General features: G+C 44.3%; 1 protein-coding gene across 3 annotated transcripts in view; it reads right to left on the reverse strand.

The window, feature by feature from the left end:
* Positions 1-7,425: 7,425 nt before the first annotated feature.
* Positions 7,426-12,485, reverse strand: part of UMPS (uridine monophosphate synthetase) — a 47,260-nt gene continuing 42,200 nt past the window's right edge. For all 3 annotated transcript variants that reach the window (XM_057696742.1, XM_057696743.1, XM_057696744.1), the window contains one exon: positions 7,426-7,953. In XM_057696742.1, coding sequence (XP_057552725.1) covers positions 7,784-7,953 — 170 coding nt within the window. In that variant the 3' untranslated portion in view covers positions 7,426-7,783. The remainder of the gene's footprint in view (positions 7,954-12,485) is intronic.

Genomic DNA, 12,485 nt, shown 5'->3' on the forward strand with positions numbered 1-12,485 from the left:
TTCTGCCTTGGAGGCACACATCTCTACTGAAATTAAATGAAATACCTCTATGTGCAGATGAAGAGATTATGAAATGTCTCTCCCCCTCCCTCTTCCTTGCATCTTTTTCTCATCTCCATCTTATGAGCAATCTCTGGTACATGTGTGTAACCAAAAACCCAGGTACAGTTCAAGGAAATTTTCTATTTAAAAAATGAGAGAAGATGACAACTGAGACCTTTCATGATTCCTGGCACAAACGTTCAACATTTTCGAGACTGTTTTCCTTGGTGGTGTTGGTGCAGGCACTGGTCTGTGGCTCATTTCCCTGCTGGTGCAGCCAGCCCTGCGAGAATGGAATGTTTGTATGAGCAGTTGTGTGTGATGGCATTCACATCCTGGCCTGCGACCATAAAACAATATTTTAAAACCTGCACTGAACAGAACACACCATCAACTGGGGGTTGTGGGTTGCACCCTTGTGAGGGTCCTGGGTAGGTGGGAGAGCTGGGCAGAGGCCCCAGGAGAAACAAGGAGGCCGGGGCTGCCTCGCTCTCTGCCTGCCAGGCCGTCCCTGAGGGCTTCTTTTGCTCAAGCCTCGGGGACTGTAGGCTTGACCTGAGTTGGGAGACAGCCCCTATCGGATGGACCGGGAGTTTTAAAGGGGAAGAAGGCAACAGGAGGGAGGAAGAGGGGATGCTATAGCCCAATAGTAAACCACAGGGGTTTGGGGACGTCTAAGGGAAGCAGGATGGCAGGGGTGAGGGCGAAAGAGAAAAGCATAGAAGAGGGAAGGAGATCAGAGACTGACAAGGCTGTTTTTTCCTGAGCAGATTCTGTGAGGTGAATAAGACTCTTTGGGCCATCATTCGGGTGTGCAAAAAACATTTTTATTATTATTTTTAACAACACCATCTCTATTCAAGAGATTCAAAGTTACTAGGTAAAGAGGGACAGTGTCTTATTAAACACAGTTGTTTCAGGGGTCCCCCTGCATCCCACCCTGCAGGCCAAGTGCCTCATCATGACATTGGAGGCTGGCCCACAGAGCTGTCTGTGCACATGACACCTGCTAAGACGTCACTGTCCTCATCAGGACCACTTTCTGCTGAAATGTCCCTGCACGGTGGGGGAGAGAGCCTTCAGGTCCACCAGATCTGTTTCTCAGACTCCCATGCCCTTTTCAGGGAAATGAGGCTTTTCCCTCATATCATCCAGAGCCACAGGAAGCTCAGGCTGTCTCAGGCTCTGCCCCAGCTGCATGTGGCTGCCAAGTCCACTGCCATGCTCTGTGCTGGGGTGGGGTCTCTGGTGTTACTGCTCTCCTGGGCTCCTGCTAGAAAAGTGAGGCCCAGAGCTCCTCTGTTGTCTGAGCATCTGTTTTCTTCCCTCCCTGCCTGTCTGGGTGGAGATTCTGTACCACAGCCCACCCCAGGAGCTGACTGTGACCACCCCTCCACCTTCTGTTCCTCTTCGCAGGCCAGAGAGACACTCCTTTCCTGCTCCCTTGGTGGGAAGGAGAGTGGCAAACGTTTTTCCAAACCAGTCCTTATGCCAAGACCTTGAACTTTAAAAGTTAAAAAATATTCTAATTGTTTTGTTTCTCTGTATTTCCATTGTGGCATCCCTTTCCTGAGGCACAAAGGCCAAGTGTGGGCTTAGAAGGGCTATGGAGAAAACAGATTGTGGAGCAGAAAAAAAAATCACTTGATAATTTATACAAGGCCAGATTATGAAATTTAAAGGCCCTAGGATCTAAAAAAAAAGATATGGCATCCCATATCCTATAATCTAAAATAAAAACAGCACTTAATAAGACATTAACCATAAAATAAAGAGCCCAAGGAGTCCTGATTCCCACCCCCCTTTTTAAAAAAAAAATACCATATTCCTTCAAAAAACATGTTTTTGTATCCTTGCTCCCCTGGCCTCTTAGCCCATGCTTGGTCAGCCAATGGTTGCTCAGGGGTTCAGGAAGCAATCTGTGCAGTCCGTGGGTTCACTGACTGATACTGGGTTCACTGTTTTTTATGTTTGTTTTTGGCTGTGTTAGGTCTTCGTTCCTGCGCGCAGGCTTTCTCTAGTGGCCAGCAGGGTTTACTCTTCATTGCGGTGCATGGGCTTCTCATTGCAGTGGCTTCTCTTGTTGCAGAGCATGGGCTCTAGGCACGGGCTTCAGTAGTTGCAGCATGTGGGCTCAGTAGTTGTGGTGCACAGGCTTAGTGGTCGACATGTGGGATCTTCCTGGACCAGGGATGGAACCCATGTCCCCTGCATTGGCAGGCGGATTCTTCACCAAGGAAGTCCCTGGGCTCACTGTTGAAGCACAGTATTCCTACAAGTAGCTATTTTGGAGAGATCACCAAAAGCAGCCGAAGGGGAAGGCGAGGAAGGCTGAGTCTTGGTGGAGTCGTTTTTGTCTTCCTGCTGACCAGGCCTGGACGTGGGGGAGCTGTTGCACATTGTCAAATCTATTAGTTGGCTGTTGCTGCCCAACAGCCCCCCACCCCGAATTCCGTGGCAGACAGCGATGAACATTTCTTACCATGTGCACAGGCTTGCGGACCAGGTGGGGCCCCTGGGCATCAGGCTGTGGCAGGCTGGTGTGGCTCTGCGGGTTTTGTTCTCCTGAGACACGTGGGCGTCATCGGGGCATGTTCTCTTCATGGTGGTGGCAGAAGTGAAAGGGGTGAACAGGAAAACGAATCTAGGCTCAGAACTGGGACCCTATCCCATCCCTCCACATTTCACGGGCCAGAGTTACACAGCTGAGCCCAACATCAGTGGTGCTTGGAAATACTCTCCAACCTCAAATGGGAGGAACTGCTGGGCCACAAGGCAAAGTGTATGGGTTCAGGGAAGGAGGAAGAATGGGGACATTAATAGAACTGCCACTTGTTTGGGTACGTTTTATTGAATCCTAGTAGCAATGAAGCTCGTGTCTCTGAGTTGTGACTGATGAGTAGGAAAGACTGGCTGCTGTCTCTTAGGTTGATATGGAAGTCCTTTGGAAAGTTTAGTTTGGAAACCAAGGGCTGTGATGATGTATGTCAGGTTCAATAAATAATTGGTGAAAGAATATTATACGTATAGTACGTATCTACACGTTGACAGAAATGGGAAAAAAGTTGAATATATTTACCGTACAGAAAGGGGATAAAAAGTGTAATAACAAAAATACCAAATTGGAGGATAAGGACAGGGGTTCTAGTCCTTACTCTGCCTGTAATTGGCTCTTCTGTAACCTTGCGTGATTTCCCAATGGGCCTCAATCTCACCTGTGAAATGGGGTGATCAGATGAGATGATCTCTAAGGAGCTCCCAGTATCAGTTTCCTAAGATTCTGGGGTACAGTCACCGCTTCAGCGGCTGACCATCCCATTTCTGTTGGCCAGATACCCCCACTCTACCTGTGTACTCGCAGCCTTTTCAGAGGCACGTGCTCGGTGCCTCTCACTCACTCACCGTGTGATGGAGTCAGAGCACTGAGGTGCACCCTCGCTCACCACCAGGCTGCTACAGCCCGACACGGCTGGGCTCGGGACTCCTGGCTGTGACAGGCCTTTCTCAGGGCCTGTGGATGTCGCTACCTGCCTCCAAGCTTCCAGTGTTACAGACGACAGTCTGCTGCTAGTTGGATTCCTTCCACTTTGCAAGTAATTTACTCCTCTAGATGTTTGTAAAATTTCCCATCCTTGGAGTTCAGTAATTTTGACAGCATGTGCAGAGGTGTATGCTTCTGCTGACTCAAGTATTTTTTCAAACTGTGCAAAATTTCCTCAATTACTTCTGTAATTATCTCCTGTCCTCCCATCGTCTTCTCTTTATGTGCCTCAGTCCTCCAAGCCTCTCATCTACTCCCTCATTATTTCCATTTCTTTGTCCCTTTGTTTTGAATTTTGGTATTTCTCCAACTTGATCTTCCTGCCCACAGACGTAGTTCTCAACATTATACCATCTTGAAATTTTTCCATCTGATTTTCACACTCAAAACTAAAATTTTCATTTTAGCTCCCCCCTCCCCCAACACACACAAATTGTCATCTTGTTTTTGTTATTCTGAAGCAGGCCTGCTTCCTGTGGCAGCTCCCCTTCACCGGAGGGCACCCGTGCTCACATTCATTTGCTGGGCCCATTCCAGGTGCTGTTACTGCACTGAACACAAAGTGAAATCCCTGCTCTCTTGGTGCTAACACCTGTTACAGGTAGTTTGCTTTGCTTTCCTCCCTTGGTTGTTGGATTTCCTCAAGTATTTTCTTTTGCCCACCCCTCAGGGCGCTGGACCCTCACGTAGCAGCGAACCCATGGTTGGTGGGAGCCTCCCCAAACTGCACCCAGGGGCCAGCACTGCACGGACCAGGATGCGCTGTCAGAAACCTCAGCTCCTTCCGAGCCAGGGACATCCACTTGGCCCTCTGATGTGTACACACACACACACACACCCCCAACACACACAGTGCACACACACCCTAGTTCTGAGCCTCCCCACTCTTGCTCCTTGCATCCACCCCCGTCAAAGGAGATGACACGCTGTATCTATCCTCTTCTTTGGAAATCCTGGAAGAGCTATGGTGGTGCTTCTGGGCCTTGCCTATGTGACCCAGCAGCATGTGTTCAGGAGAGGTGGCTGAGTGGCCGTGGTGTGCCTCAGGCTGCCATTTTCACCCTCCAGCGCCCCTTTCCAGATGCACACAGTCCACATCAGTGTGAGTTGAGTTGGGTCTGAGACCCCAGGCCTGTGTTGCTCACAAGCTGGTTGTGAGCAGATGCCTTTACTTTTCACGGCCTATAGCTTTAAGGACAGCAGACCAGGTTCGTAGGTTCCTGTGGCACTACAGATTGACTGGCTTATGCTCTACTAAACACCTAGAGGATTGGAGGAAGGCAGTATTGATATTCTCCACTCCCACTCGTATCTTTTAAAATTGTTATTTACTTATTTTGGCTGCGTTGGGTCTTGGTTGTGGCATGCAGGATCTCGGTTGGGGCATGTGGGATCTTTCGTTGCAGTGCACAGGCTCTCTAGTTATTCATGCAGGCTCAGTAGTTGCGGTGCACAGGCTTGGTTGCACCGCAGCATGTGGGATCCTAGTTCCCTGACCAGGGATCGCACTCACGTCCCCTGCATTGGAAGGGTTCTTCACCACTGGACCACCAGGGAAGTCCCTCCCATTAGTCTTACAGATGTTGTTCTGGGTACCCTGTGAAGACTATTTTCATTTCCTACACTAGGACCAGTGTTGTGAGCTCAGAGCTCATGCTCTGTAAACACTTCTTGACCAAAAAAGGGCTAAACTATCAATGCCTCTAAAAATACTTCTATGCTGAATAGCCCCTTATAGGTCCTAGACAGCCAAGTTCTTCTTTGTCTCAATGAATTTATGCTCCAAAGTTTTGTGACTCCAGAATGTGCTGGGCTTAGTACTGAGAAACATCAAAATCACCTGCAGTACCTGTTAGAAATGCAGATTTCTAGGCCTCACCTCAAATCTGCTGAAAGAGAATCACTGATGGTGGGGCCCAGGTGATTCTTTGATGTGCCTCTGATTTCTCTTCATATCACCCAGGAGGGGCCCTGAGTGAGCTTCGGTAACAGAACTGCTTATGGCAGAAGACAATCTCATTGCAGAACGAAAATGTGACTAAGCAGGGCAGTGGTGCTCTCAGTGTGGTCCCTGTACGACCATTACCCGTGCCTGAGAACTTCTTAGAAATGCAAACTTTCATGTCCTATCCTAGAACTACCCAGAGTCAGAAACACTGGAGCTGGGCCAGTATCTGATTTAAAAACTGGGTGATTCTGATGCATGCTGAAGTGTGAGAGCCAGTCAGTCCAGTAAAGGTCTCTCAGTCTTGAGGTCACCAAGACTTTGAAGATAACCAAGAAATTCCTGTAAGTTCTTATTAGAAAAATTTCCACCTCTTCCTTTCAGCTCCTCCAGAGTAGCCCTGAGGCCACACCTCTTCCATTTCCTTCCGGCCTATGCCATTATAACTTGCCTTTCCCAGAGGGAACGTCTCTGGAGCTGCAGCACTGGGACCTGAAGCTCAATTGGACTTTAGAGCAGAGAAGCCATTAAGTGCAGACTCCAAGATAAGAACCTGAGGTGACATAACAGGCTTTATCTGAGTCACAAGAGCTGAAGAGTGGGGCAGTCAGGGATGGGGACAGCTGCCATCCTGAGGAAATGGCATGTTCCTCTGACACCTGCCACTGCTTGTAGCCATGACTGAGATGAGAACGGCAGATCAGGAGCGTGCTGGTGGAATCAGAACTGAGAGCCACCTGGCCCTGCTCCAGGCCCCCAGAACCTTGAATGTGCAGAGGGGCCATTTCAAAATGATCACCTGCACCCACACCCTTCACTCCCCTCCCTCCAAGATGCGTCCTGAACAGACCAGAGAAATACAGAAATGGAGAAAATCTGGATGAGTATTGGAGAACAGGATCATCCAGAAACTCAGAGGAATCTCCAGGAGAAACGCACTTGGGACCAGAGTGAAACAGCTGCCTAACTGCCACGTGCGTGAAGGCAGAGTCTAGGAGGTGGCCGTGCCCAGCCCTCCGCAGCGGAATCACCAGATGGCTGCTAACAACTCCAGCTCTGTTGCTGGGCTCCTCTCTCTTTATTTCTTTTTTATTTATTTATTTTATTGGCTGTGTTGGGTATTTTTTTTTGCTGTGCGTGGGCTTTCTTTAGTTGCAGTGAGTGGGGGCTACTCTTCGTAGTGGTGCATGGGCTCCTCAGTGCCGTGGCTTCTCTTGTTGCAGAGCATGGGCTCTAGGAATGTGGGCTTCAGTAGCTGCAGCACATGGGCTCAATAGTTGTGGCTCACAGGCTCTAGAGCACAGGCTCAATAGTTGTGGCACACGGGCGCTAAGCTCTGTGGCATGTGGGATCTTCCTGGAGCAGGGCTCGAACCCGTGTCCCTGGATTGGCAGGCAGATTCTTAACCACTGCGCCACCTAGGAAGCCCCTTTATTTCTAAATGTGAAGGCTGACATCCCACTCTGTCAATGGTGTTTGGGACAATCATGTAGGATCCTCAAGTGAACTTCCAAATGAAACCTTGGGCCTCTTGACACTGCTGTCTATTTAAGTAAACAAAGGAGCGGCTGCTCCATTTCTAAGAGAAATAAGGTAAAAGGAATCGGTGACTGGGGTTCAGCACAGGTTCAAACTGCTGTCCCAGAGAAGAAATGAGTCAGAAGCCTCCCCACCTTGAAATGAAAGTCAGATACTGGCTTCAGGGGCTCAGCTACAGTCACCTCCTGCTTCCCCACTGGGCCCCCTCTGGTGAGTGAGCAATGGCAGTGCTGAGAGCCAGCACCATTTGGACATCAGAATTACTACTTTTAAGCAGAAGAGGAGGAGAGCAGCTAATATTTAAATATTAGGGTACCACATTAGACAAAGAATAAAGGACACAAGAAATGTTGTACTGGTTTTAGCCTCTTTATGATCTAAAATTTCTGTCTCATGGCAATTAAAAAAAATAAAAGTCTGATCTAGAGATGGGGGTATCCTCAAATGTGCAAGATTCTAACAGGACAGGACTGTGACTGCCTAACCAACATCAGTTTCAATAAAAGAAAGCTTGAAAACGAACTGATTATAGTGACAGTGCAGTGATTACAACTCATTGAATATTTCCTGTAGGCCCTGGTAACTCCAGAAGTCATTCCACACAGGACCTGTGGAAGAATCCAAGCAGTATTAAAGGCTGCTTATTATTCCAAAACAGTGGCATCTCAGGAGAGCATGTTATCTTCAAGGCCTTCACAAAAATGTATCCAAGACACTCAAACAGCAAGTCTACTCAAATAAGCTTCCCAAGCAGCTTTTCTGTACATCTCGGCTGCTTCTAGACGATTAGCTGCTGTTATTATGCCCCGGCCCACAATGATGATATCAGAACCTCGTTTGCCAATCACTTGTTGTGGGCTGCTGTATTGCTGGCCAAGATTATCACCTACAAAAACACAAAAGTTCAATTAACACAGAAAAATCAGAAAACCTGTCATGTGACTTTTCTAAAACATATCTCACCTGCTTTAAATAAAAATATGCTCTTGTTCACCACGCCCCTTCTATACAGCAAGTGAATAAAAGCAGGTGAAGAGACTCCTTGGGTTGGCCAGAGACCTCCACAGTAGAGACAGACGCTAACAAATTCCTTCCCAATGTCTAATTTTAGAGCATTTAGACTTTAATGGTATCAAAAAAGAAACCTCCTATGTTGCCAAAAAAGGTTCAATACCAAATAAAATACAATAAAAACTGCCTCACAATTGAAGACAATTTTAGTACACATCTCAGAATTACTGTGACATGCTGTTGGATGAGTCCTCACAAGGCATCTAACCTGACCACAACCACACATGTGAACCTTTCTGTCACAACCTCACCAAGTGCTTAGATTATGTACAAACCCTAATTCTTAATTCTGGTTTTTTTGTTCTTTAAAAAAAAAAATTCTTTTTTGAGGTGTAACTGACATGTAACATTAGTTTCAGGTGTACATCATGATTTGGATACATTATGAACTGATCATCACAATAAGTCTAGTTAACCTCCGTCACCTTACATAATCACAATTTTTTTTCTTGTGATGAGAATTTTTAAGATTTACTCTCTTAGCAACTTTCAAATATGCAATACAGTTTTATAAACAAAGCTGGCATGCTATACATTACATCCTCATGACTTACTCTATAAACGGAAGTTTGTACCCTTTGACTCCCTTCACCCATTCCATACACCTCTTCCCCACAACTCTGGGAACCACCAATCTGTTTGCTTTATATATGAGCTTGTTTTTTTGGTTTTGATTTTAGGTTACACATGTATGCGATCATATAGTATTTGTCTTTCTCTTATTTTACTTAGTGTCCACACCCTCAAAGGCATCCATCCATATTGTCACAAATGGTAAGGTATAATTTTTTTTTAAATAGTTGAGTAATATTCCATTGTTACACCACATCTTCTCTATTCACTCATCCATCAATGGGCACTTAGGCTGTTTCCATATCTTGGCTATCGTAAATTATGCTGCAGTGAACATGGGAGTGCAGATATCTCTTCAAGTTAGTGTTTTTGTTTTCTTTGGATAAATACCCAGAAGTGGAATTGCTGGATCACATGGTAGCTCTATTTTTAATTTTTTGAGGAACCTTCATACTACTTTTCATAAGGAGCTGCAACCAATTTACATTCTCACCAACAGTACACATGGGTTCCCTTTTCTCCACAACCTCACCAACACTTCTTATTTCTTGCCTTTCGATCATGGGCACCCTTATTTTGTTTCCTTTTCTTTTTTTTTAAATATTTATTTATTTATTGGCTACACTGGGTCTTTGCTGCTGCACGTGGGCTTTCTCTAGTGGTGGCCAGCAGGGGCTACTCTTTGTTGCGGTATGCAGGCTTTTCATTGCTATGGCTTCTCTTGTTGTGGGGTACAGGCTTCAGTAGTTGTGGCATATGGGCTCAATAGTTGTGGCTCTCAGGCTCTAGAGCACAGGCTCAGCAGTTGTGGCACATGGGCTAAGTTGCTCCGCAGCATGTGGGATCTTCCCGGACCAGGGATTTAACCTGTGTCCCCTGCATTGGCAGGCGGATTCTTAACCACTGCACCACCAGGGATAGGCCCCCTCTTATTTTGTTTCTGATCACAGAGGAAAAGCTTTGATAATATCTATTCTAAAAGGTGGGAAGTGATACCTCATCGTGTTTTTGTTTTGCATTTCCCTGATGATTAGTGATGTGGAGCATCTTTTCGTGCACTTGTTGGCTATTTGCACATATTCTTTGGAAAAATGTCTGTTTGGATCCATTGCCAATTTTTCAATCTTATTTTGTTGTTGTTGTTATTAAGGTTTGTGAGTTCTTTGTATTTGGATACTAATCCCTTATCAGACATATGATTTGCAAATATCTTCTATCATTCAGTAAGCTGCCTTTTTATTTTGTTGATGGTTTTTCCTTTGCTGTGTGGAAACTTTTTAGTTTGATGAAGTTCCACTTGCTTATTTTTAACTTGGTTGTTTTGGAATCAGATTAGAAACAAACACTGCCAAGACCTATGTCAAGGAGACTACCAGCTGTGTTTTATTCTAGTAATTTTATGGTTTCAGATCTTACATTCACATCTTTAATCCATCTTGAATTAATTTTGTGTATGGTGTGAGGTAGTGGTCCAGTTTCATTCTTTTTCATGTGGCTAACCAGTTTTCCCAACCTCATTTTATTGAAGAGACAGTTCTATCCCCACTGTATATTCTTGGCCCTTTTGTCAAAAACTATTTGACCATATATGTGTAGGTTAATTTCTGGACTCTCTATTCTGTTCCATTCATCTGTGCATCTCTTTTTATGCAAATACCATGCTGTTTTGACTACTATAGTTTTGTAATATAATTTGAAATCAGGGAGTGTGATGCTTCCAGTTTTGCTGTTCTTCCTCTAGACTGCTTTGGCTATTTGGCATCTTTTGTGATTCCAAAGAAATCTTAGGATTCTTTGTTCTATATCTGTGAAAAGTGCCACTGGAATGTTAATGGGATTGCACTGAATCTGTAGAATGCTTTGGGTAATTCACACATCTTTACAATATTAATCCTTCTAGTATATGAGCATGAAATATCTTTCCATTTATCTGTCTTCAATTTTGTTCATAAATGGTTTTGTCTTATAGTTTTTGCTGTACAGCTCTTTCATCTCCTTGGTTAAATTTATTTGTAGGTATTTTACTCTTTCTGATGCAGTTGTAAATGGGATTGTTTACAAAGTAATCCACAACAGACTTAGGAAGGTGAAAGTTTCTTAAAAAGAATCATTACTGTTGACGAGACATGGATTCATCACTACGAGCCTGAGAGTAAACGGAAGAGTATGGAATGGAAACATCCTCAATTGCCAGCCAAGAAAAAGTCTGAAAGTCAACCATCAGCTGGAAAATTGATGCTTCTGGGATTCTCAAGGGCCAGTATTGGAACATTATCAGGAAAAAGGTTCAACAATCAACAGTGCTCATTACAGTGAGATGCTTATTGAAGAGCTGAAGCCTAAACTTCAGAATAAATGCAGAGGACTGCTATCCAAGGGTGTTGTGATCTTGCATGACAATGCCCGTCTGCACACTTCTGCCCACACTGTCAACACTCTGCAAAAACTTTGTTTTGAGGTGTTAAAGCATCCTCCCTATAGTCTACTCTGCAAAACCTTTGTTTTGAGGTGTTAAAGCATCCATCCTGATCTTGCTCCATCGGCCTTTCACCTGTTTGATCCCTGAAAGTAGCCCTATGAGGACGAAGATTCACTTCTGATGAAGAAGTCAAGACAGTGGTGCATTCGTGGCTCACAGCTCAGCCTAAAACATTTCTTAATGAGGGAATAGGAAAGGTTGTTGACAGAAGGACAAAGTGTATTGAAAAGCAAGGAGATTATGTTGAAAATGATGTATTTGTCTTTTCTAAAAATAAAATAGTCTACAAATTAAATAGTCTACAGCCAGAGTGTGGATAATTTTTGACCCACCCTCATATAAATGGCTTAATATTATCTTTCAAATTCAAGATACTTTAAAGATCCCTAAACGCCTAGATCTTAACTGTACTACTAGTCAAAGATTGTGGAGGCTTCCAGTGAACATTAACAGTTGCCAAGCAAAGAATGCTTACTCTGTGCCAAGACATTATGCTAAGTTGTTTTACATACATTATCTCATTTAAGCCTCTCAACAACCCTATGAGGTTCAACAGTGCTATTATCCACATTTTACAGATCAAGAAAATGAGATCTGAAGAAGAGAAGTGACTTGTCCAAAGATACTGGAAGGGCCAGGAATCCAAATCCACCCAATTCATAAAACGTTTAGCACAAATGTAGAGTTTAAAAATTGTAGAGTACTAAGGCAACAATTATAAAGCCTTAGATAGGCAAGTCATTCTGCTGAGGCCTGCTCTAGTAGTATATAAAATCTGCACTGTGAGACTTGAGAAATGGCACAGAGACCTCCAATACTGCCTAATCCAAGGGGAACATCTACTTTTCTTTGGTTAACCTTCTATGTTTTTTATTTAAAGTATACTTAATTGAAAGCAAAACCCCCAAAAGGTAGTATCTTTTTTTTAAAAGTGTGGTTATATTATTTATATAAAATAACTAGCTCCTTCAAGGTTAACAGGTATCCAACAGTTCTAGTATTTCAGATTTCAAGGTTTTAAAAAAAACAAGGTTTACCAAATCTACAGTTTCAATCATTATGTTCTCAGTGTTATCATTCCACTCACAGAAACACCAACTCTTGCATCTGCTCCTATACAGCATATTATCCACCCCTTCAACATTTGTATAAGTTTTTATAGAACATTTATGACGCACAGGCATACTGTGCTAAAGGATATGCATTCTTTAGAAAGAGCTCTCATCCTCAAGGAGTTTGTAGCCCAGTAGGAGAGTATTCCAAATACTCTACATGTGTAAAATATATACAAGGAT

This window comes from Hippopotamus amphibius, chromosome 10 (genome assembly GCF_030028045.1).
Source record: "Hippopotamus amphibius kiboko isolate mHipAmp2 chromosome 10, mHipAmp2.hap2, whole genome shotgun sequence".
NCBI lineage: Eukaryota > Metazoa > Chordata > Mammalia > Artiodactyla > Hippopotamidae > Hippopotamus > Hippopotamus amphibius.